This window comes from Desmodus rotundus, chromosome 5 (genome assembly GCF_022682495.2).
Source record: "Desmodus rotundus isolate HL8 chromosome 5, HLdesRot8A.1, whole genome shotgun sequence".
Taxonomy (NCBI): Eukaryota; Metazoa; Chordata; class Mammalia; order Chiroptera; family Phyllostomidae; genus Desmodus; species Desmodus rotundus.
The window spans coordinates 144,301,665-144,325,462 of NC_071391.1; the positions used below are offsets into that span (position 1 = coordinate 144,301,665).

Genomic DNA, 23,798 nt, shown 5'->3' on the forward strand with positions numbered 1-23,798 from the left:
ATGTTCAGAAAATAATCCATGCCTTCTAACAGCTTACACTCTAAACTCCTAGAGAGGCACCCACTATTAAACAAGACTCTGGTTTCTGTCTTCACTAAGCAACATGGGCAGCAGAACAGGAAGCTTTGGGCTTGTCTTAACCAATCAAACTACAGTATCCAGAGGACAGGAATCATACCTGCTCTTCACTGGCGTTCATCTTTCCTGGTGCCACACAACGAATGCAGAGTGTCACACCTGTAACCAGAGTCAGGCTAGTAGCCCCAGAGTAGGTAGTTAACCTAGTTAAGTTATATCTAGTTGGCATTGGATCTTGGCCATCCTCCTAACCTCTCAAACAACTTGTTCATGCAGAAAAACTGCAAAATGTGCTGCTTACCCATAGCTACCAAATTCAGTAGGTAAAAATTCTCCCAGACGAGATTTGCACCCTGTCCCCTAAAACCTACTTGGGACTAACAGGAGAAGGTGTGGTATGTCTAAGGTTATTCTCGGTGATGTTCAGCATGGAGAACATTTAGTTCCACTGAAAATGCTCTGGCAGGGGTCATTACCCACTTTGACAGAAAATCGAGGTCACAGGTTAACTGCAGCAGCAGCAGCGAAAGTATGCTAACACGGGGGAGGGGTGGCACACAGATAAATTACACGTCCAACTGCAGGGCAAGCAGACTACAAGCCACAGGCTACGCACCAGGGGAGGGGCTTTAAACTCTGGGCTAAAACCATTCCTGAGCCCTCTGGCATACGTGCAGGCAGGTACACTGAGAATGTACACAGCAAGTGTGCCTCACAACACAGTCCAAGTGGGGAGTGGGTAAAGTGCATTTATTTTCTTCTATACGTGTTTTTCTTTTTTAAAAAAAAGGAAACAGAAAAAAGGTCCCCTCTGTTCCGGCACCCAAAGTCCACTGGGCATGGAGGGGGTGGAGCCAGGGCCAGCCCCCTAGGCGAAGGTATGAGAGTAGAAGGCAACAGCATTGGCACTATAGTCCATGGGGAGGAGGTGCCCGATGTGCCTGGCCCCTAGGCTGGCCCCGCCCAGGGCGGAGGAGTGCCTCAGCTTCATCAGGGTGAAGCTGGAGAAGCAGTTCTGAGCCTGGATCTCTCTGCCCTGGGTCAGCGCCAAAAGGAACCCTGGAGGGAAAGAACGCAGAGGACATCGATGAGATAGACACTGTGATAGAGACCAGGGTGGCGGACAAAGAGCAGGGAAAGACATGGCCTGGGCCCTGAGGTATTCCTGTAGGGGTCCTAGAGGGGCGCACATGCCAAATTCTCAACAGGTGGTGCACCAGGGTATGTGAGGCCCATGCTGGAATCAGCTGCCCCCCAGCGCCCGATGCCAGGAACTCCAAGGTAGCAACAGGGGTCCTCAGGCCACTTCAGAATGTCTAATGGAAACCACAGTAGCCCAAAACAAGGCAGCAAGGGCAGAGGCGGCATGTTTCTTTCCTTCTGACCAGGACTGTTGATGTCACCACATGCTGGTCAAAAGCTCTGATTTTAAGTTAGATTTGTCTTTAATTTTTAAAAAGCGGTGCTTATTTAATAAATCCTTTGGAAAAGAACATCTTTTTAAGAGCTCAAAGGAGCTGGATGGGACCTTGTAAAGGGCTCCCTGGAAGACCGAAGGTTGAGGGCCTTGAGTTGAGGCATCAGTGGCCTGTCCAGGCTTCAGGTCCCACGTCCTCCCTGGAGCAGGCAGCTCTCCTGAGCCACCTCTTTTCCAGCACCAGCCCTCACCCTTGCCCGCCGCCCATGCTCACCTTCCTTCAGCAGCTCCCAGCTCTTCCACACAGACCCCACACACAGGATGGGGAGGCCAATCTCCCCTTTGAATAAGACCTGGGCAGAGAGCAGAAATGGATAGTGGAGGTGACCACGTCTCTCCAATGCTGAAGGGGGCACTTTCTGAAGATCAGCGCTCCCTATCCCACTTACACTCCCTCTAGTTGAGAGCCAGAAGGTGAACTCAAGAAAAGAAAAAAAGGAAGGAAGATAGGGAGATTCATAAAGACAAGGGACAGAGGGGACAGAGGTTGTTCAAAAGGCGTTGAACAACCACAGAGGAAGGAGCAAGGAGAGAGGAAAATGGGCACAGACGTGACTGAAAGGGGGAGCGCGGGTATCGCACACAGTAAACCACTGTACTATACGAAAGCTACAGATGAGCCACAGAGGGGAAGCACTGGACAAAAAACTTTTTTGTGTTCTAGACATTCTAAAAAATGCTTTTCAAACCTGAGTTTTCACTTAAAATCATATCCAGTTTACAGAGTTTGACGGTCAGCATCACCCCTCCCATGAAAGGGCCAAACCTGGCCCGGAAGCTCCCAGCCTTCATTTCCCCCCTCAACTCACCGGATCAATCTCAGGCAACACGGCCACGACGTGTCTGCCCAGCATCTCCCCAGCCTTCCTGAAGATGTAACGGGAAAGGGGATCTCCCTGCTGAGCACCTGGGGGAGGGAGGAGGGAAGGGAGTGGTGAGTACCCAGGGAGCCACCAGTACTCAGCTGTCCTCGCTCTCTGGTGCAGGGCAGCAACAGCTAGGTCTGTCAGGAATAGATGCCCATTTCACAGCATGGGTAAAAGTAAGCCTCCAGAGCTGCCACTCTACCCTTACCTCCCCCACCCCCAACAGGCACTTCTACCCTAGGAGCGGTGTCCTGTATGGAGGTGGCTAGTTCCATGCACTGGAGAAGGGAAGCCCACCACTGGAGCAGCACACTGGCACCTGGTTCACGCTCTGGCTCGCAGGGAGTTACTGAGTTCTGTCCCTGAGTGCCTCTAGCTGTGGGGACCCAGGACCCTACTGAGCAGCTGGCTGGTGTTCCTGTTGGGAACCCCCATCCACCTCCAACAATCTGCTTGTTTATCAGCCCCTTCTCAGCTCTGCTCTGAAGGAGCCTCAGTCCAGGAGGGCCTAAGAGGACCCTCCAATGCCCTGAGTCTGCAGGAATCCAAATTAAGGGAGTATGCACCATACGGTGGAGAAGGTAATGTGAACACAAGCAAGCCCTATGGCTCAGCTTTTCCTGACACCCAGCCGAACATGCCTAACCTCTCCAGGATCCCCTAGTTCTTTGGGTATCATTGGTTTATAAAAAAAGCTATAATTTGCCTAAAGGACAACTGCTTCATGAGTTTCTCAGACACAGACATGTAGCCCACACAAGCTACAGCAGCTGTCAAGAGAAACATAGGTAGTATAAACAACCGTCAATACATCCACGCGTCCGTCTCCACCTGAAGGCCCGTGGTGGCAGAGAACAGAGGCCACTTGGTCAAAGGGAGATTGAACTGGCTTCCAGGCCCCATCCGAACCTGACTCCACTACACGACCCGCTTCCCACCTGGGAGGTCTTTGGGGAAGAAAGCCAGATAAAACCCTGCCCCACTTCTAGTACCTTCCGCAATTTTCCGGCAAAACCCAGCAAACCTGCATTTATCAAAGTCCCTATACAGGTGTACGAGGATTCCCAGCCGATCTGGCACCTAAGAAAGGGCACAAGACAGTCATCAGAAGCAAAGGAAAATTCCCAGTCAGCCCACCTAAGTTGGCCTTCCTGATGTCTGTACTGTTTGAAAAGCTGGAGTAATGTTTTGGGGTTTTTTCAAGCTCTAGAGAGTGCAAGGACATGCGATTTCTCATTTGAGAGAAGTTCTTTGTTTCCCCAGCATGAACTCCATTGCTCCTTCCAGATTAGTCTGGACAGAGCACAGGGCTCTGCTCACCAAAGTGTGTTCTGTAGTTCCTTGAGGTGCTCTTGAAAAGGTTTCTGTGGTCAGAGGAATCTGAGGACTATTGCACATTATAACTCTCCTTATATTCACAACGCACATTAGCAAACTAACGCCTGAGAAGTCCTGAACCAAGAAATCCACATATTTGTATCTCCTAAATTTACCCGACCACGGAAGGTCTTTCTTCCAAATGTATCCACTGGTTACACCTGTAAAGGAACCTGTAAAGTCCTGAGGAACCAGCGATTCACTCCCCAGATACGTTACTAAGCTGGAGGAAGGGAAGGTGCTAAAATCTGAGCACCTACAGCAATATAGTAATAAGCGTGTTATACAGACTCTCTCATTTACTCTTTGTAATGACCTTATAAGAATGATCAAAGGATAAGAGAGGGAATGGCAGACGTGTCACTGGGGTTTAGAACCAATGCTGTGTCAGCACGCCTTAACTCCACTTCCTACAGCAGCTGCTATAGGAGGTGATTTCTCTCCCTGTTCCTCTGCCTGGCCCAGGCCAGTTTCGCTATAATCATCGACCCCTGAGCCTTGAGAAAACAGGTCCTGTTTCCCAGCATTTCTAATCTCCTTCCCTGGCCCCGGCTCCAGCTCACCTAAGTGGCCCTCATCCAGAGAGATATCTGTCACATAAACATTGTCTTCCTTCTCCTCTTCCCACCTTTTACCTCTGGCTCATGTCAAGAATGCTGTTTCCAAACCCACTACGGATGAGCATGGCTCAGAGCAGACAGAAAGTCAATCCCTGACAGCCTGGGCAGGAGGCTGCACCTCCTCAGAACTCTCCCTGCCCACCTCCTAGTGGCTTCCTCCCTCACCCATACAGGCCAGAAGCAGCTCACTGCCTCACGCAGCTGTTCACACTTTAGCTGCTGTCTCTGTGTCTGTGAGCACTGTTTCCTGATCTCACCCTGCACTTCTCGCTCCAGCTTAGCATGTCTTCTGCCTTCACCTGCCCGCAGGGTCTAGCTGCCCAAGAATGAAATCTGGCTAACTACTTGTCTCCAGCCTACCCCTCCCTCACCCCCGACACCCTCCTGGCATGCACCACCCATATCATTCCGAATCCTGTCCTCACTTCATCCTCCAGCTCTGGCCCGTGACTCACCCCAACTTTCTTTTGGCTCACCCAGCCTCTCCCCTGTATTCACTGCTGCTCAGCCTCCCACCTCCCTTGCTCAGGTGTGCATGTCTACTGGGGGCAGGGGAAGAGTACCTGGAAATAGTTGAACATGGCCTGTTTGACGAAGCCAATGTCATGAGGAGCTGCCTCCAGGTTGTCAATGGAATCAAACACTATTTTCACTGCTTGGTGTGCAATCCAGTAGGCTGTGGAGAGCAGAGAAAGCTAGGAGATGGGGCAATCTCCCTGAGCTCAGGAGGAAGAAAACTCAGACCTATACAGGGCTAGTGATTAGCTTGTATATTACAGCAAATTAGGTGTCCCAATTCCCAGCCTGAGGGCCTCTGATTAAACTGTATCTGACTGATCCACATAAGGGAAAGCTGGAGGGGAAAGACAGACCAGGTGACACTGAGCCACACCAGCTGCTACCCAAAACTAAAGACAAGTTCAGTCAGTAGTCACTGGATCACTGGATCACTGATGGACTGGACCCTAGGGATTCTATGAAAATGCACATGTGCTGCCTACAAAGAGGTCACAGCGGGAGAAGCTTCCATACCCCTTTCCCACCAGCAGACTAGTACAGCATCTCCTGGCCTCTATCGCCTTAACCTTCATGGTGTCAATTCCTCCCCAGGCCTCCAAAAGTCAACACGGGTAGTCAACAGCTATTATGCTGAGGCATGAACCTGAATCCTGGGTGCAAATCACTGCTGAAGAGCAAGGCCAGCCACTTGTCCAGCATTTGCATCTGTATGCTGTCTCAGTCCTTATTTTGTACTCTCAGGACCATCAGATTCAGGAACTGTCCCCAGAAAGTCCCAGGGGTCAGCAGGCTGAGGGCGAGGGAGAAAGTGGAGAGCTGCAGAAAGGGAAGGGTCCAGGACCCTGAGCCGGGCCCAGTCGGCATGAGCTCACCTGAGCCCTCGTCCCCCATCATGTGGCCCCAGCCGCCGCAGCCACTCTCGGAGCCATCAGGGTTGATGAGCCTGCAGTTGGAGCCTGTCCCAGAGATGAGCACGATCCCACCTGGGGAAAGGGCACAGGAGGCTCAGTGTGCCCTGCACAGAGCGAGCACACAGCTTCCGACAGGAAGAAGCCAACCCCGGCCAAGGAATCACCCCCCAGCCTTGCAGAGAAAATTGAGCTAGCTAGTTTCCTGCTGAAGGTAGGGGGCCTGGCTCTCAGAGAAACTTCAATCATATACAGCCCTCCTCTGGGGGAAAGAGACGAATATGGGCCTGTGTCTCCTTGCCCAGTCAACCTTCAAGTGACTACCTGCTTTACTGAGTACCTACTATGTGCCAGGGATGGTGCTAGGCCCCATTCAGTGATACTCAATACCCTAAACCACCTTATCAATACAATTACCCCCACTTAAGAGATGAGGAAATTGAAACTCTGAGCATTCTGTAACTCATCCAAGATGGTGCAGCTGGGAAAACGGGAACTGATATTTAAATGCCAATCTCGTGGCACCAATGCTTTCTACACTCCTATCAGCGCTCCCTCCCACTTGCTTCTCAGCACTTACTGCCTTCCTCAGCCAGCCTCAGCACCTCCTTCCTTTGGGATGGAGCCTTAAGTCTGACTCTGCTTCTTGCTTCTCATCAAGATACCCTCTTGCCCTCCCTCCTATCCAGTCCTTACTCTGGCAGCGGCTTAAGCTAATTAAAAGGGGGGAAAGGGGACATGATAGAGGTTGACTTCCAGATATTTGCAAGACAAGTTCTGTCAGCTAATCTAAGGAGCTTTCCCAAGAAAAACAGTTCTCAACCTCACCCCTCCCTCCACCTCCTCACCGTCTGGGGTAGCTGTGGCGATGGAGCCAGCGGCGTCGGTGGTAATTAAGTAGCTTTCACTCAGGTAGGGAAATTGGTCCCTCAGCTCCTCCATCAGGATCCTCACCGCATCCTCCTGCTCCCCACCGCTCAGGGATAGGCCCTAGGCCAGGGGGTAGGTGAGCAAGTGAGCAGGGCCCCAGACCCCGCTCCTTTCTCCATGCCCCCCCTCCTGCTATCTGCCCCAGCTCTCTACATCTGGCCCCTGTTTATCCAGTCCCAGTCCTCCTTTCACCCCACGATGACCCCTCGGAAGGTTGTGGCTGTAAGAAGAACCTGGACTGGAAATAGACAGAGAGGAGTTTCAACAATGCCAAGTTTGGAGCTTAGGACAACATTAGTGCCATTAACAGAAAAATCAGGCAGAGGAGCAAGATGAGGAGAGAAGCTTGGCCTGGAATACGTGGGTTTTGGCTGTGCCTGCAGAACGTCTCACTGAGGACACGTCCAGGGAGTAGCCAGAGCTACTGCAACTCGGGAGAAAGGCCCGAGGTGGAAATAACAGTGGACATTTAATGAGCGCTCATGGGTCAGGGTCTCTGCCAACCACTTCAGGGGCTGTCATGTCATTCCACTTTCCCAACTCTGAGGTAGCACTGTTGTCTGCACTTTCCAAATGAGGAAAATGAGGTTGAGAGAAGATAAGTAACCTGCTTAGGGTCACCCAGATGTTGAGTGACAAACCAAGGTCTCAGTGACTCTCCAAAGCCCTGTGCTATTCCAGTTGTTGTGACCTGTAGATGACAACTGAAGCCACAAGAACAAATGGATCGTGTGAGTTTCTAGACCACAGCCCAAGCCCCAAGGTCTTTCCCTCTGCAGTGGAGGTCATCAGACTCATTCAGTTCAAACTTGCTTTCTCAGTCTGGCTGTAACTTAAGTCCCAGTCTCTACCCCAGACTCACCAAGCTTCGTAGAGGTACCAGAGGATCAACCCCAGCTTTCCGTTTGGCCCTGTTCACCATCTCGTTGATCCTCTCCACACACTTGTCTGTCCCGATCAGCTAGCCCCAATCAAGGGAAAGAGGAGTTACAAAGGCCTGCACAACCTTTGCTGCCCCTACAGGCTGCTATATGGATCCCCAGCCACCACCTCCACAGGAATTACAGTGCATAAAACCACAACCAAGCCCACTGGTCCCCTCATTGTGGCCTTTACCCAGTGGTTTGTGCTGAGTCCATCCGCTTCTGCCAGGATCTGCCCATCCTCTGAGAGTAAAAGGACCTTGGACCGTGTTCCTCCCCTACAGTACACAAGGGGGCACTCAGTCTTGCTCAGAAAAACCTGAAGGGAGAGCTAAGCTTGTGCAATCCTTGTCACAGAGCCCAGTATGACAGAGACTGTTTCAGCAAACCCAGTCACCATTCCCAAATGCACCTCTGTGGTTAGGTGTTTGCTGTGCTGCTGGACAGCTTCCCTTGAAGATGTCCTACTTATCCTGCAAGGCCCTACTTACACATCAGCTAGTCCTTGAAGCCTCTGATGTGTGGCCCACCCACACAGCAGCATTAGTTAAGCCTGGTCAGTGCCCCCATAACTTTTAAGGATTCCTGTATTAACAGTGTATCCAGTTGTTTTCCTGTCTACAAGCTCCAGATCATTCATACATCTCATGCCTAGCACAGGCTACTCTCAGTAAATGTGATTAGACAATGGCGTCTCTTTGTGCTTCTCACAAAAGCTAAGGCTGCCTTTCAAGATCCAGCTCCGGCTGCCAAGGTCTCCAAGACACTCTTGTGAAACACTGACCAGATGGCGGGGAGAGTTCATATCCACTTAAGCAACTAAACTGTCAAATACTTATTACTGGGGAAAACGGTAGTTTGGAGGGAGGTCTGTGGTGGTGTGTGATGTGTCTTTACTGATCAGTACTTTTAGTAATAATCAGAAGAAAACATTGAAGACCTGATGACCAAACCGAAAAATGACAAGTTTCAAGGGGTAGTTAATGCATGAGATTCAACACCAAAAGGAATCTCTTATACATATAACAGGAATGAATGCAAACTCTTGTACTTTTTTTTTTTTTTTTTTTAGGGCAGTAGTTACAGAATGGGGGAGGTAAACCTTAACAATGCATGTGAAAAAAGACGTTGGGGTCCGTGAGTCAGCAGTGAGATGTGGCTGCCATAGAAGTAATCCAATCTCAGATTCAAAAGTGCCCTGGCTGAGATAGCAGCAATCTCTAATATGCCCTGATTTGGCACACCCAGATTCACAGGATGTTGTCACTGGCCGGGGACTTGGCGATCATCTTCATCTTTCCTCCCACTTTATACACATGTGGTAACTGAAGCCTATGCTGAGCAAAAGTCTAGCCTATATTCACACCGAGGGAAAGAGCAATTACAAAAAGTCCAGTAGACAAGCTCTGAAAAGGCAAAATGCAAGAATGACTTGGGTTCTGTCTAGGGTGAGAAGCCTGGAGTGTTGACAATAAAGTGTTTCAGGGATCGGGACAGGCTCTAAGCTGCTCCAGCTCCCAGATACCCTCCCGCAAAGATCTCAGTCCCGGCTTCCACTACACTCCCTCTCCTCACCCCCCAGTCCAGCAGCTTCACACCTGACACCTGTTCTGCAAAACTCTCTGGGGTCGGGAATGGGGAAAAAGAGCATCTCCAGCGGGGGACAGAGGAGTGGGTCATTCTTGGGGAAAAGGGGCGTGGTTCCGCCGTGAAACACAAAGGACCCCCCTGGGGTGTGGCCGTGGCACAAGCAGAGCCCCTGCAAGGCACACATCCGCGCGCGTAGAAGCACCGTGCGCGTGCACAGAACCCTGCTCCGCAAGGCCCCGCGCCCCAAAAGCCCAAAGTGGCCGGACTCGGAGACGGGAGGCCACCAGCCTGCCTACGCCCTTCTTTCCTCCCGCCCTCACACGCGAGCAGGCCCAAGCCGCTTCCAGGACGCCCCTCCCGGACTCCCTCCGCCGGGCCGAACTCACCCCTCTACACCCCCGTAGAGCGCGGCCATTCTGATGCTACCGCTGCCGCAGATCCCGCCGTAAGCTTCCCTCCCGCTGGCCCTTACCTCCCTCCCGCCCTACCACTCGGCACCGCCCCGCGTCACGTGAACGCCGGGGCGGACCAGCTGACTCGGAGTGCGTGTGTGCGGGGGGCGTGGCCCGGCGAGCCCCCGATTGCCCCAGGTTGACACTGCTGGGGCGGGTCTCCGGGGTGGACCGCGGCACCCGTCACCGGCTCCTCAGAACCCCACCTCCTGGCCCCTACTCCCGCAGATGGACACCAGATCCCAAGCGGATGTGCCAGAAACGGGTGTCTGGGATGGACGTGCGGGACACGTCACTGTTCTGCCCGCCCCTCAGCACCCGGAAGTTTCTGTCAGCCTGACCTCGCGCGTGCGCACTGCTTTTGAGCCACGTAGACTGTTGGTGACGCGCAGACACCCCTCTCCCCCAGAGTATGGAGTAGATACGTACCTAAGCCAGGGGCGTCGCAGCGCCTCAAAAAAAAAATTATAATGTTCAACCCAATACCTGTCTGGCGATGGCAAAAGTCACCCGTGCACACACACTCCCACGCAGACTTTACGCTGCACTTGCAGCGTGACCAGGAGGATATGGAAGCGGGCTGGGGAAAGAGAAAAGCCCTGGAGACTGCCCTGTCCTTGGCCCAGAGAAGGGGGTTTAGCTTTTCCTACCTGCCTGGTTTGGTTCTTGGGGGGAGGGGGGAGGGGGGAGGTGAGGAAAAGAGTGAAAACAGGGAATATATAAAATAGAGTCATTTTAACCAAGCTGCTAAAAATATTAATATTATGAAAGTTAAGGCATAAGAAAAGAGTTCATAACTACCCAGGGAACTTAAAAGTTTTTTAAATGTTGCAGTCCTGCATCAATGTCTGGATATATATCTGGACTTCCAGGTAACCCTCTAATTATTTCCTGAAGGACTCGCGCATATATATCCACCGGACATCCATTATCCAGGCCACCGGGTGTGACCAGACAGACCTCCTGACATCCATCTTCTGGACCACCTGGCATCCATCAGCCTGGCTGTGTGACATCAGTCTGATAACTGTCCTAGGGCAAAGAATGCAGGACTGATAATTCTCAAGGATATATTTTTTTACTATAAGAACTTTTGACTTTTCTTTTTTGGAACGCTTCTGGGATTTTGCCTAGCTGTGTTGCTGGTTTGCAAACTCCAAGGCCTTTGAATAAATCTGTATAATTTATTTCTAGCAAATCTGCCAGGCTCTTTTTGAGTTGGTTTGACAAGGTATTTGTGGCAATTAGACTACCAGGCAAGCTAGCATATACAATTTTACAAGCCTTTTATTGCCCTCCAGCCACCACCCTGCCAAGGGGGAAAAAACTAGCCAGGTCTGGAAGTGAAGCTAGGGCTTCTGCTGGTAGTTCTGGGCTGGTGAGGGGCAGCTTCTCAGGTCAGAAGGGTGGTCCGCTGCCCTCGACATCTCTTTGGAAACATTGGCCTTCGCAGGGCAGTTCTCAAGCTGGCCTGTCCCTCGCTCTGTCCCCCATACCACCATGTGCCTGCTGTCTTCTTACAGAGAAATCCTGCTCTAGGAACCCCTTTTCCTGATAGCCATCTGGGTCTGGTTATGCTTTGGTGTAAACATTTGGCATGTATATGCTTTTTAAACTACAAGCGAGGAGTCTTTGCTTCACTTCTCACTTATTTGGAATGCTGAAACACTACAATGTCACCCCCAAGAGTAATTAAAAGTTAAGTCACTATATCATAGAGAATATCAGAGGAGGAGGATTTTTTGTGCCCACTTATATCATTTACATCCATAGCACATCAGAGCTGAAGGTGCTTGATCCAGCACACACATATTTTTAGAATAATGGTGCTAACAGATTATGGCGGCATTAAACTGGACATGATTTTTTAAGGGAGGGGATTGTAGGTGGATTTTGAAAGAACTGTGCCTTTTCATGCACTAGTGCAATGAGTCTTGAGACTTGTATCTACGGTAATATTTGAGTTTCCCTTTGTGTTGCTTGTTTAGAAAAGGAAGCCAAAGAGAAAGCGTCAAGTGTGAAGACAAGGATTGAGTTCACCATTTACAAGCTGATAACCTTGGGCCCATTACACATTATTGCTGCTGCTTCTGCTCATCTCCAAAGTGGAGATGATAATCATTTGCCTAGTCAGGCCAAGATGGGATTTAAATATCAAGAGTTTTGGAAACCGTTAAGTACTCCAAAGATCTTTAATTTTTGTATACATTTTTAATTAGTGTGTGCTGTCCAACACAGCAGCCACGTGTGACTAGCAAGCACCTGAAATGTGGCTAGCCCGAATGAGACGTGCTGTGTGTGCAAAATGCACACGGGAGTTCAAAGATGTAGCACCAGAATAGAATGCAAAAATCGCTCCAATAGTTTTATGTGAATTACTTATTGAAATGACAATATTCCGGAGATAGTGGGTTAAAATTATGTTATTAAAATTAATTTTGCCAGGCTGTTTTTATCTCTTTTAAGTATAGGTGCCAGACAATTTTAGATTATACGTGTGATGCATATTTGTGGCTCTCATGTGTCTGTGGCATGGTGGTGGTCTATGCCTTATCTCCTATCCATCCAGACCAGAATGCTGTAGAGTCCCTGAGTGCCTGCTTATATGGGATCAGTAATGGCATAGGACTGCTTTAAAGAAGAAATGACACTGAGTAAAAGATTAACAATAATACTGTGTTATACATTTTAGTTCTCTTTTATGTATTTACATCTCATTTGATCATTCCAACAACACTATGAGAATGACAGAGATTTCTAACTACATGTTACAAGTGAGGAAACCAAAGCTCTGAAATCAAGGTAATTAGCCAAGGATCACACGGAGAATAGTTGTCGCCGATTATGGGTATGATTAGTCACTGTAATGGGAAGGAAATAAAGATGTTGCAATGCAGACTAGTGCCAACCTCTATACAGCCTTGTAAGTGTTTAATGCCCCCTTTGGACTGGGCTTGCAACATCCCAGCAGCTGCTCCTCTGATGCTCACGAAGTTAGTAAAGTCCCCTAAGAATCTGAAAGCAAAAGTCTTGTTCTCTGTCTTCTCTACTTTGTCCCCATAACTCTAGGGAGGCCATCTTTCCATGGGGGTAGGAGAGCGGGTAAGAGGGACAGTGGCAAAACACTTCCCTTCCAAGTCCACTTGTGCTTTTGGAGCAGAGGACTTCAATGGGTAATGTGGACTTGGTTCACGAAAGCACGGCCACACCTGTTTTTACTCACCGCTGTATTTCCAGGGCTAACCTCAGTTCGGGGCACATGATAGGAGGTCCACAAATAATTTTGAGAGTGCTAATAAACTACGAAGCACTGTACCACAACTATAAGAGGTAGCGAATGCCACACTGTGAACTAAAGAAGACAGCTATAGCAGAGATGATGTGCAGACCAGACTGGGAGAGAAAGATATTTGAGAAAAGAGAATTGAAAATTAAACCGGGGAAGCAGGAGTCGGACAAGTGGTTAGGGAACCTCAACCGGACCTAGCCTTACTCTGTCCCGCATGGGGAAGTTGCCATACATGTATGACCTCAGGGCTGTGCTTTAGGATAATCAATCCGGCAGGTTTATCATAGCAAGACAAATGGGAGAGAAACGCCTGGAACAGGGAGACATTTAGAAGGCTGGGGCAATGGCCCAGAAAAGAAAGAAATAAGGAAGTAATAAGAGACAGGGAAGAGCAGAAGTCATGGGGAGGGAGACAAGTGGAGAGTCACGTGGACCTCTTGCTCTGTTGATCTGGGATGAGGGCAGAGGGAGGCTGGAGTTGGCTTTCCCACAATGAAAGAGAGAGGAGTGAGGGGCTGCCTTACTCAGAAGGGTGGAGTGGCTTTCTGGGGCTGGTAGTTGTAAGGCAAGGGAAGGGCTCTCCCAGACCTGCAGGTCTGCCAGGAGTGACCCAGAAAGGGCACGGGGGCCCCAGAGTCTAGAAGCAGATATAGATCACTGACTGTAAACAGTCTGCCCCTCAAGTCTCCTCTGCCTTGAGCCAAAGTGGCTCTGAAAGGTGTGCAGCCTTAGGCCAGCAAACCCAGAAAATCAGGTTGGTTTATATCCTCTTCCTACCTGAGCGTGTAGGTGTCTGTGTGTGCATTTATTGTGTGTGATATATGCATGTTTTGGCTTGTGTCAATTTACATGTAGATGTACATGTATTTATATATTTGAACTTGTCTTTGTGTGCACAGGTGTACGTATCTGAATAATGTCTTTGTGCATTTTTCTGTACTACTGTATGTACCAAATTAGAATTAGAATTTCAATTCTGGGCACATTCGAGGAGATGCACAGATGTATAAATGTAACTTTGCAGCATCGTGCCAGGGCGGGCTGGCGTTAGCTCACATTTGTCCATGTCTTTCTAACTTCCGTCTGGTGATATCACGTGGTAGCTGGAAACTGCCGTGGTGGGAGTATTTACAACACAGAAATCATCAGCTGCTACAAAATCGGATTGTTAACTATGTTTGCAGAAAGCCGCCTGGTAAACACGTACCACCACACACTGGATAGATGTTGTACGGATGTGAGAAGGTCCACGGTCTGTGTCTATCCGTGTAAAGCACAATATGGAAGTGGGTACCTGTGTAGCCAGTCCAGTTTTTTACAGACTACAAGCTCAGGCTACAAAAATGCAATGATTTTCTTACAACTAACCTGAATTTCTGTCTCAATCCCCCACTCCTGATCTTATAGGTGAACTAACCACTTATAGGTGAACTCAGCCTTCTCAGCATTCCACTTCGATTGAACACATCCTCCTCCTGGCCCCCAGGTTTGCGTCTGAGGGCTGGGGTTACTCAGCGCAGCAGCAGCGGGGAGGCACAGGTACAGGCAATTGCAGTTTTCCCACCAGGGCCTTGGCTTGTCTGCTTCCGGTCTCCTGACATCTCTTGAGAGTCCCGAGGCCCTATAACACCTCCAGGGGCTCAGCCCACACTGCTGTTTGGGGAACCTGTACCCTTGTATCAGGGTTAGGGGAGTTGCAGGTATATTTCCTTCCTTCCAGCTCCTGGACTTACCTTCTAGGCTGTCCTCTCCTGGAATCTAAAAAAAAGGAGGAGCATCACGTTACCTAACTACATAACACCCTATAAGATAAACTCTACCCCAATTTTATAAAGGCCAAAACTCCCAGAGGTCAGGGGCCTCAGAGAGGGCCAAGCTGGGGTTTGAACCCAGTTCTCTCTGACTAAAGCCTTTCCACTCTTCCAGAACACACTGAGTCTCTGTGGATTATGGCACTTGGCACATGCTTTTGGTCATGAAGGGCTAGGCCAGTGGTACTCAAATAATCATAGAATTCCCAAGTCTACCACCCGTCACCTCTCCCAACACGGTGGTATGGCAGGAAACCCAGAACTGCGTGTGTGAAAGGAGGGCGGTGAGGCTGAGCCTCCTCTGGGAAGTCTGTGACATACAGAGCCAGAGGGCTACGTTTCACGGACTTCCACTGCCAAGCGCATCCCATCCTATATCACAGTTTGTTCTCTGGTACCCAGCTAGAGCCCCAGACAGACAACTTCATGAGCGACCGATATTCTACGTCTCAGGAGAGAGAGGCAAAGGACTCAGGGTAGGGTGGGTTATGCAGACCAGACCCGAGGTCAGCTGCTTCCAGAACAGGCCTCCTCTGGAAGTGGTCCTGAGAAGTCCCCTCTCGGTTGCGGGGGAGCTGGGGGGAGCTGGGGTGGGGGTGGGGGTGGAGGGGAGGGGAAAGTGGTATAGAGGGGGAGTCCCATCTCTTTCAGACTCCTGTTTTGCCCATTAGCAAAGGTGGGGAACCCAAAGCCCCCCTTATATAAAATTCTATTCCTTTTTTAAAAATAAGTAATTGTAGTTTTTATTGAGACAACTGTAGATTCACATGCAGTTGTAAGAAATGCTGCAGAAAAATCCCATTTCCCCCAATATCACAACTCAGATATCAACCCAGACACAGTCTGTCAGTCTTTCCAGTTTCCCCCCCCGTTTCACCTGTTCCCATTTTCGTGTGTGTGTGTGTGTGTGTGTGTGTCTGTGTGTGTGTGTCTGTGTGTGTGTGTGTGTGTGTGAGAGAGAGAGAGAGAGAGAGAGAGAGAGAGAGAGAGAGAGAGAGTTTAGTCCTGTACAGGTTTATTGTATGTGCAGGTTTGGCACCCACCACCTCAGTCACGATACACAGCAGAGCCTGCCCACACAGACCTGGCAGTTGCCCTGGTTTACCCACACCCCCTCCCTCTCCCCACCCCACCCTGACCCCTGGCAACCACTAACTTGTTCTCTATTCACAAAATCTTGTCATTTCAAGAATGTGATATAAATGGAAACATATAGCATGCATCCTTTTTTTCAGTGGCATAATTCCCTAGAGTTTCATCAAAGTTGTGGCACGTCTCAACAGTTACTTTTCATTGCTGAGTAGTATTCCCTGGTGTGAATATAGTGTATGCTTTCTAGTAAAATATTTCACACTACAAAAATCTATGCAATGTACATAAAGGTTATAAAAGTGTGGCTCCTTCTTTCCAAATCCTGGACACACAGAAAAACCTGAGAAATAAGAAGAAACTCGGGCCCTGGCTCGGTTGCTCAGTTGGTTGGAGTGTCCTTCATGCACCCAAAGGTTTCGGGTTCGATCCCTGGTTGGGGCACGTATGGGAGGCAACCGATAGATCTCTCTCTCTTTCTCTCTCTCTCTCTCTCCCCACCCTTCCTCTCTCTCTGAAATCAATAACCGTATCTTTAGGTGAAGATTTAAAAAAAGAAGAAACTCCGTGGCACCACCTTCGAGTCCTTGCAGATCAGTATCCTTCCCCAGGCCTGGAGGGACTGTCTGCTGGGAAAGGGGCTGATGAGAATCCAGCCTCCCAGGCCTGGGGGCAGGAACCTTAGGAAGGAGAAAAGAGGTCAATCATGCCCTAGACCAGACAAGTGCCTGCCTAGACTAGGGCCTCTCTTTATGCTCAAACCTCTGGTGGGTGAGACTGGAGTAGATGGCCGCTACTAAGGGCTGGGAAGGGACCCCTCTCAGAGCAAGTCACCACCTGTTCCAGCACCAGCTGCAACCCAGGGAAGGGACAAGTACAAGGGCAGTTCCAGAATCACACCAGTTTCTGCCAGGAGGGCTCCTGGACATGGTGGGGTTTCAGGACAGACACCTCTGGGGCTTTCTCTCCTGGAGCTGAGCCTGCCTAGGACCCCCTTAGCAAGCACCGAGTGTCTGCCTTTAGGCATATGGTAAGCAGCCTAAGCCTTGGACTGGGTCAGGGCCTCTGGGAGAGGTCATACTAAAAGAAGGAACAGTCCCTGGAGCCTGGGGAAGGGAGGGGAATAAGGAAAATAGAGGCTGAGAAATTTGCTCCCGGGCAGGCAGCTGTCCCCACTGGTTTTGCCACTTTCTACCAAGCACCAAAAAGACTCCCCTACCTCCTGAGCTCCCTCCTCCCAGAATCCTGAGGGTTTGCAGCCCAACTTATCCCTTCTAGCAGCTGCAGCTGCTCTTTGTGTGAGAGAAAGCACGTGCTCTCACTGAACCTGACTCTCTCAGGACCCCCCTGAGGATGGGCCCCTCACTGAAACCCGGGAATGGGGAGGTGGGGGAGAGGGGCTGGGAGCAGCACCCAGTGCACCAGCTTCTGAGCAGCTCCACGTGCCTCGCCCAGGGTTCGGCCAGGCTGGGGTGGGCACATGTCGGTCTCACTGACTGGCTGGGTGGCAAAGTGCTAACTCCTGGAGAGTTCAATAGGAAGCCCAGGAGTCATGAGGAGGCAGTAAATGCAGACTCTGGTTGCAAACAGGAAACCCCAAAAGACAGGGGTTAGAATGGTCTGGAGCACCCAGTAGGCTTCCTAGAGGAGAGATGTCAAGTGGGTCTTGAAAGACTGGTAGGAACTGGATGGGCAGAGAGAAGAGGCAGGAAAAGCCCTGTGAGTGAGGCAAGGGTTAGGGGAGGAGGGTGTGTGCAGGGCAGGGGACCAGATGAACAGGGTCCTTTAGGGTTCCGGAGCCATAACTCAGAGTATCTTGTGTGGAGGTAGCGGGAAGGGGGGCGGGGGGTTGGGCCAGGCAGCTTTCCTTCCATTCTCTACCTGCTCAGGAGACCTGGCCAGTGTGACCTGCAGGGCAGGAGATGGGGCAGAAGAGGGAGGAAGGGCTGGCCAGGGGCTTAATTAGTTAAAGCAGCCCCCCCTGTAGGGTGCCCCATAGGTCTAAGGGCTCCTTGGCTCCTTGGTGCCCATCCCTGCTGTTTCAGTCTCTGCTAGGAAACAGTATCTGGTTCACTCAGGACTGAGGGAGTTCCTCAGGTATAAGAGCTTCAGTTGTAAAAATGGGATGAGCTGGGCACCGTATGGAAAACTCACTTCTGGAGAAGGGCCCTGGAACACGTATGGGGGAGTCACCGAAATGATCCGTGACAAACAAGTGTTTTCGGGAGAAGAGATGGCCCGTTTTCAGTTCTATAAAATTGTCTTCTGATAATTCAGGAGAGCAGGGTTTATATGTGATGGCAATGACCGAACGGAGTGTGGCCTACAGGTCGATGCAGCAGTTGTCGACAGGGTGTTCCCGCAGGAGATGTTAATCGGCACTTCAGAACAAAGGGATCCTTGGGGACACTGAGTCCTCTACAGTCCACCCTGTCCTGCCCTAACCTGGGATGTCCCGCTGCCCATCTGTACACTCAGGCTCACAAAAGCTCCAAAGGAGAGCCACCTGTTTCGTCCTGTTGGCAGAAACAGTGAGCAAGGCTATTTGCACAGACAGAGTCTGTCTCTCGAGAGATATTAGGTCCCCAGTACCCTCCCCCCAACCGGCTCCCCTCCCCCCGTGCAGCACACACACTACAAATGTTCTCTGAAATCCAGCTTGGAAAACTTTGGAAGATAATGTAGATCTACAGGATCACCCACCTTATTGTCCTAGAGAGCCGGTACTAACTCAGTAAGCCCCTGGGCAGGTTTAAGGATAACCCAGCTGGAAGTGCAATTTCTATTTTTGTTCAATTTCTCTCTTTTCTTTCTTTTTTTTTTTTAATAATCCACTGGCTTTTAAGTGCTGGACTTCCCAGCTTTCCAAGATCCCCCACCCTAAGGCCTCAGGCCTGGGGTTTGTTTCCCTCTGGGTTGGAACCAGCAGCAGCAGTGGACCTTCTGTGGACCGGGTCATCACTGCTGGAGGCCCTCACAGCGGGGAGGATGGGGCTGGCACTCTCCCCCTCCTCCTCCCTCCTCCCTCCTTTCCTGGAGCAGTCAGAATCCTCCCCCAGATTCTGAGTCAGCAAGACCTTGGCCTGCTCAGCCTTTTCTGGCCTCGAAGGAGGAAGAACAAGGTAGCTTTCAGCTCTCCAGACCCAAAGCAGGTGCCAGAACAGGCCAGGGGATGTGGCCCAGAGCCTCTCTGGCCTTCCCCACACCCTGCCTCTCTCGGAATGGTGGACTATATCAAAGGAGGCCACTGCAGTGGTTCAGCAGATGGATTTTCTGTAGTCATGAACCCCCCAGCTGGGCCATTGGGGGAAGAAAGGCAGGAGAGGCATGCTGTTCCCAAATCTGCCCTGACCTGTGCAGCACCCGGAATGGGGCAGTTGGGACAAGAATGTAGCCACGGGTTGCAAGACCAGGCCAGAGCGGCAGTGAGGGAGCTTCCTGGAGGAGGCAGGATTTGAGGATGGCTTGGAGAGTGGGAAATGTTCTAGTCCCAAACTGGGAAGAGGCTCCGGCCCTGGCAGGACTGTGAAGGGTACATAAGGCCCAAGAGGCCTGAAAAGTGAGAGCAAGGGAAGCCACCCCCTCTGGGAAGCCAGGTCTTGTGCTTTCTTGTGGCCCAGGCACTGCCCTACTCTCTACTCTCAAGCCTCACTGGAAACAAAGTCAGATAAACTAGCACCCACTGAGGATCCCGCTTGGCTGAGGAAAAAAGCCACTTACTGTTCCCCAGAACCCTAATATCTCAGATATGAGTGTGTGACGGCAATCAGCTGGGGCAGCCACCTCTACTCTGAAAGCAATCCGCTGAAAATGTCTAGAAATGGGGTGTCGAGGGCATGACAATATTAAGCTTAGATCCCTGGCAGGTAGTGTAAACAAGGATCAATTGTAATGTTCCAGTTATGGGTATTTCCTCTTCCCACCTTTCAGGACTGCCTCGCCTTCAAAATGGGGGACGTGCACTTTAGGAGAAACCCTGAAGGAGAGCCAGAGTTGATCTAGAGGACTTTCTTCCTAATGGTGGCATTTGAGGCACTGTAACAGGTATGTTTGGATGAAGGGCCTTCCTCATACCCTTGTTATCACACCGCATCTCTTGGGTAAATGCCCACCCGAGGCCAGTCCTGTTTGCTGAGCTATCTCTGCTCTCTCCTGAGAGTGAGTGGGGCGGGGACCACCATCAAAGGGGTTCGCTGGTACGGTCCGTCCCGTGTGGCCAGGCATGTGCGGTTCAGTGGCCAGTTGAGGCCTAAGCAGAGGGGACAGCAGAGCCTTTCCTAAGACAAGTGGGAAGAAGGTATCAGCCATGGCTGACCGAGCGGTGACCCATGGCCCAACACAGAGCCAATTAGCAGCCACCACAGTGGTGGTGGGCTTGCTGCAGCTGCCACAGGAAGCCCCACGTGCAACCAGCGTGTCAGGCCGAGTTAGCACCAGGAGGGCTGAGTGGAGTCCGGCTGGAGGCTTCCTGGGTTGGGGAACGTGGGTGATAACATTTCCCCTTGGGCTCTGGGGCGCTGGACCAAGTGAGACACGTGAGCATGCATGCTTTTGCCTGCAAGCTCGTGTGAGTGTGCACATGGGGGGGGGCATGTGTTCATGCACACGTTCATCATTTAGGACTCACGTGTCAAATGCATGTGTGTGCCTGTTCATGTTCATTCAGCATGTTTAGTGCATACTTTGTATCTACTTCATGCCTACTTTGTGTGTGCTAGGGATTCTGGGACCAAACAAGCCAAAGTCCCTGCCCTCATGGTGCTTACATTCTAGTGGGAGAGAGAAAAAAGAAACAAACACGTAGTGGACACAGAGTGGAAAGTGCTATGAGGAAAGATAAAATAGGAAATGGGATGGGGTTGCTATTTTAGAATATGATCAGGGAGGGCCCCTCTGAGGAGGTGACCTTGACCTAAACTATGAGAAGGCAGCCTGTTGAACATCAGGAGCAGGAGGGCTATAGACTGATGGTAAGGAGTAAACTGATGGTAAGCTTCAGACTTGGCCTTCCATTTCCCAGACCACACAGCCCTGGGACAGAGCGCCTTGTAGGCCCAGGAGGGGAAGCTGAGCTGGCCTGCCTCAGGAGGCCTCCAGGAGAAACTGGGTGGATAAGAGGGACAAGTGGAAAAAAACTGTCGTCACATGTCAAACCACTCAAGGCTTCCAAGTAGGGAAGGTTGACTTGGGCGTTTCGGGATGATGTCAGGTGTGACCCCTGTGTGTGTGTGCGTGAGGGAACGTGTGTGTGGGTCTGCTTGCACATGTGTGTATTTGGTGTCTAGGTCAATCAGGTAGCTCTCCACTGTTCATGTGCCTGTGAGTGAGCCATGCGCCTCTGGGCCTGTGTCCGTCTGCCTGTGGGCCCCTCTGTGGCCCTGCACTTGCGGGCTGTGTGGGGCCTCCCTGTGTACGTGCCTTTCTGGGTGTAAGTGCGCAGAGAGCCCGAGGCTGGCCGCCTGTCAGCCTCTGAAGTCTGTAACACCCTGTTCCAGAGCCTGACCCTGAGGCTCTCCGGGGAGAAGCTGCCTGTTCCACTCTCATCAAGGCTGCAGATGGAATGGAGTTGGTAGGGTGACAGCACTGCCCCCGATTTGCACTTAGCTTTGCCTTCTCCTCACTATCCACTCACACACCCGCCCCCATGGCTGTGTGTGAGCCAGACTAGCCGGGAACCAGTCCCATGCTGCGTCTGGCCTCTTATCGACCTCCGGCTGTGGTTTCAGAGCCTCATCACTGCCGCTGCCCACCCTGGAGGAGCACGGAAGGTGGCAGTGGGGAAAGGCACAGAGGTTGGCTGGGGCAGGCAGTGTGAGGGGGGCAGGCAGCTCATCTGGTGTGTTGGGCTCAGAGGCTTCAGCTAAAGGAGGAAATTAAAGAAATAATCTAGTCCCCTTCCCCAATTTATCCATTCCAGAGGCCATAGCTGCAACTTTGTGTGTGAGAGAGAGTGCCTGCTCCATGTAACCTGACTCTCTCAGGACCCCCCTGAGGATGGGCCCCTCACTGAAACCTGGGAGTGGGGAGGTGGGAGAGGGGCTGGGAGCAGCACCCAGTGCACCAGCTTCTGAGCATCTCCACGTGCCCAGCCCAGGGTTCGGCCAGGCTGGGGGTGGGCACACATGGGTCTCACTGACTAGCTGGGCGGCAAGGTGCTAACTCCTGGAGAGTTCAGTAGGAAGCCCAGAAATCATGAGGAGGCAGTAAAGGAGCACAATGAGGACAGGACTCTGGGTGCAAACAGGAACTCAGAGAAGACAGGGTTTAGAATGGGCTGGAGCACTGAGTAGGCTTCTTGGAGGAGAGATGTTAAGTGAGTCTCGAAAGACTGGTAGGAACTGGATGGGCAGAGAGAAAAGGGAGAAAGAGCCCTGTGAGTGAGGCAAGGGTTAGGGGAGGAGGGTGTGTGCAGGGCAGGGGGCCAGATGAACAGGGTTCTTTAGGGTTCTGGAGCCATAACTCAGAGTGTCTTGCATGAGGGTAGAGCCAGGAAAGCTCCAGGGAGTTGCCCTTGGCTGGAAGGGGCTGGATAGGGGCTGGAAGGGAGGGGAGAAAGAAGGGCAGGCTGGGCAGGGCTGACCACACATGCAGACCCCTCTATGCCAACATCTCCACAGCTCTAGCTGACGGGAGGAAGTGGGGGTATGTACTCCCGGGCTCTCTTGACTCCACGCTCTCCTGTGCTCCTCTTTCCCGTCAGGCAGTGGTCCCACCCTGGCTGCCCTGGAAACCCTGTGCAAACAGGGTGCTTGAAACACTGTTGCTGTCTCAGCCCCAGCCCAGAGAGTTAATTCCATTCGTCTGAGGTCATTACAATGTGCAGCCAGGGTTGGACAACGAGTGGGGAGTCCATGATGTGTGGTGGGGCTCACACTTCAGGTCTGCATCTGTTGAGCCCTGGGGACCTTCCCCGGGGCAGTGGGATTCTTGGGTTATAAGAGACAGAAACTTAGTGGTGCCTTGTAGAAATCATGGCTGGGGTAGGAAGGGCCTAAACTGGGATTTGAACGTCCTCAGCCACACCCTACTCACACATCCCCAGACTCACACCCTCTCCTCACCCCGATACCCCCGCTACCCAACACAGCCCTCTCAGGCCTAGCAGCTTAGCTGAAGACAATGCAGAGGCAATTAATAGGGCCCTTGGAGGCCTTGTCACTAGAAGGCTTTTTAACTCAGCCACCTGAGCTGGAGCCCCAGGCATGTGAACCCTACTCACACGTCAGCCCAGGGCCTCTGTGGTCATCCACATGTTGGGCTCACAAGTTGACATCTTAATGGCTAAGTGCCACATACACGTACTTTGTACAACCTCATCCATCTCTCTCTCTGGCTCTCTTTCCACTTCTGGGAAAGAGAATCAATTTGACCAGTTGGGGTCAAGGACCCAACCCCCTGAAGGGGTGGAGGGTGATCTGGCAGAAATATGGCTGCGGGGGTCAGTCTTGTAGATGAGATGGTTCTCACATGCTAGGCCCTGTGCCGGGCACTGGGTACACGGAAATGAGTGAACTTCCACAGCCTTGAGGAGCGAGTAGGATTTTGCCGGGTGGAACGGTGGGGCAGGGGCAGTGGGCGAGGCTTCAGAGTCTGAGTCTGCAGCAAGAACACCACAGAAAGGGAAGGAACTGGCCGACACTCTGTCTTAGTGTCAGCAGAGGGGAGAATGCCAAGGACAGAGGGAACCCAATGGGGCTAAGGGCTAACATGCTTTCTGCATTTGATATTTATCATACTTCTTCCTCCTACTGCCGCACCCACCCCTCCAATGATTGGGCTGAGGTTGATGACAGAGAGTTTTATTTTGTTTTGGAAAAGCAGGGCCCATTGCTGCTCTAAAAAAGCAGAGGTTCTGTTAAAAAAAAAAGG

At 51.3% G+C, this 23,798-nt stretch overlaps 1 protein-coding gene across 1 annotated transcript; it reads right to left on the reverse strand.

The window, feature by feature from the left end:
- Positions 1–807: 807 nt before the first annotated feature.
- On the reverse strand, positions 808–9,810 carry NAGK (N-acetylglucosamine kinase). The gene is made up of 10 exons (XM_053923857.2): positions 9,675–9,810; positions 7,892–7,976; positions 7,638–7,736; positions 6,694–6,835; positions 5,810–5,920; positions 4,982–5,094; positions 3,414–3,501; positions 2,365–2,462; positions 1,770–1,848; positions 808–1,137 (listed from the first exon to the last, which is right to left on the reverse strand). Exons 1-10 carry the CDS (start codon positions 9,701–9,703, stop codon positions 947–949), a joined length of 1,035 nt encoding a protein of 344 aa, XP_053779832.1. The 5' UTR covers positions 9,704–9,810; the 3' UTR covers positions 808–946.
- Between the last annotated feature and the right edge of the window lie 13,988 nt (positions 9,811–23,798).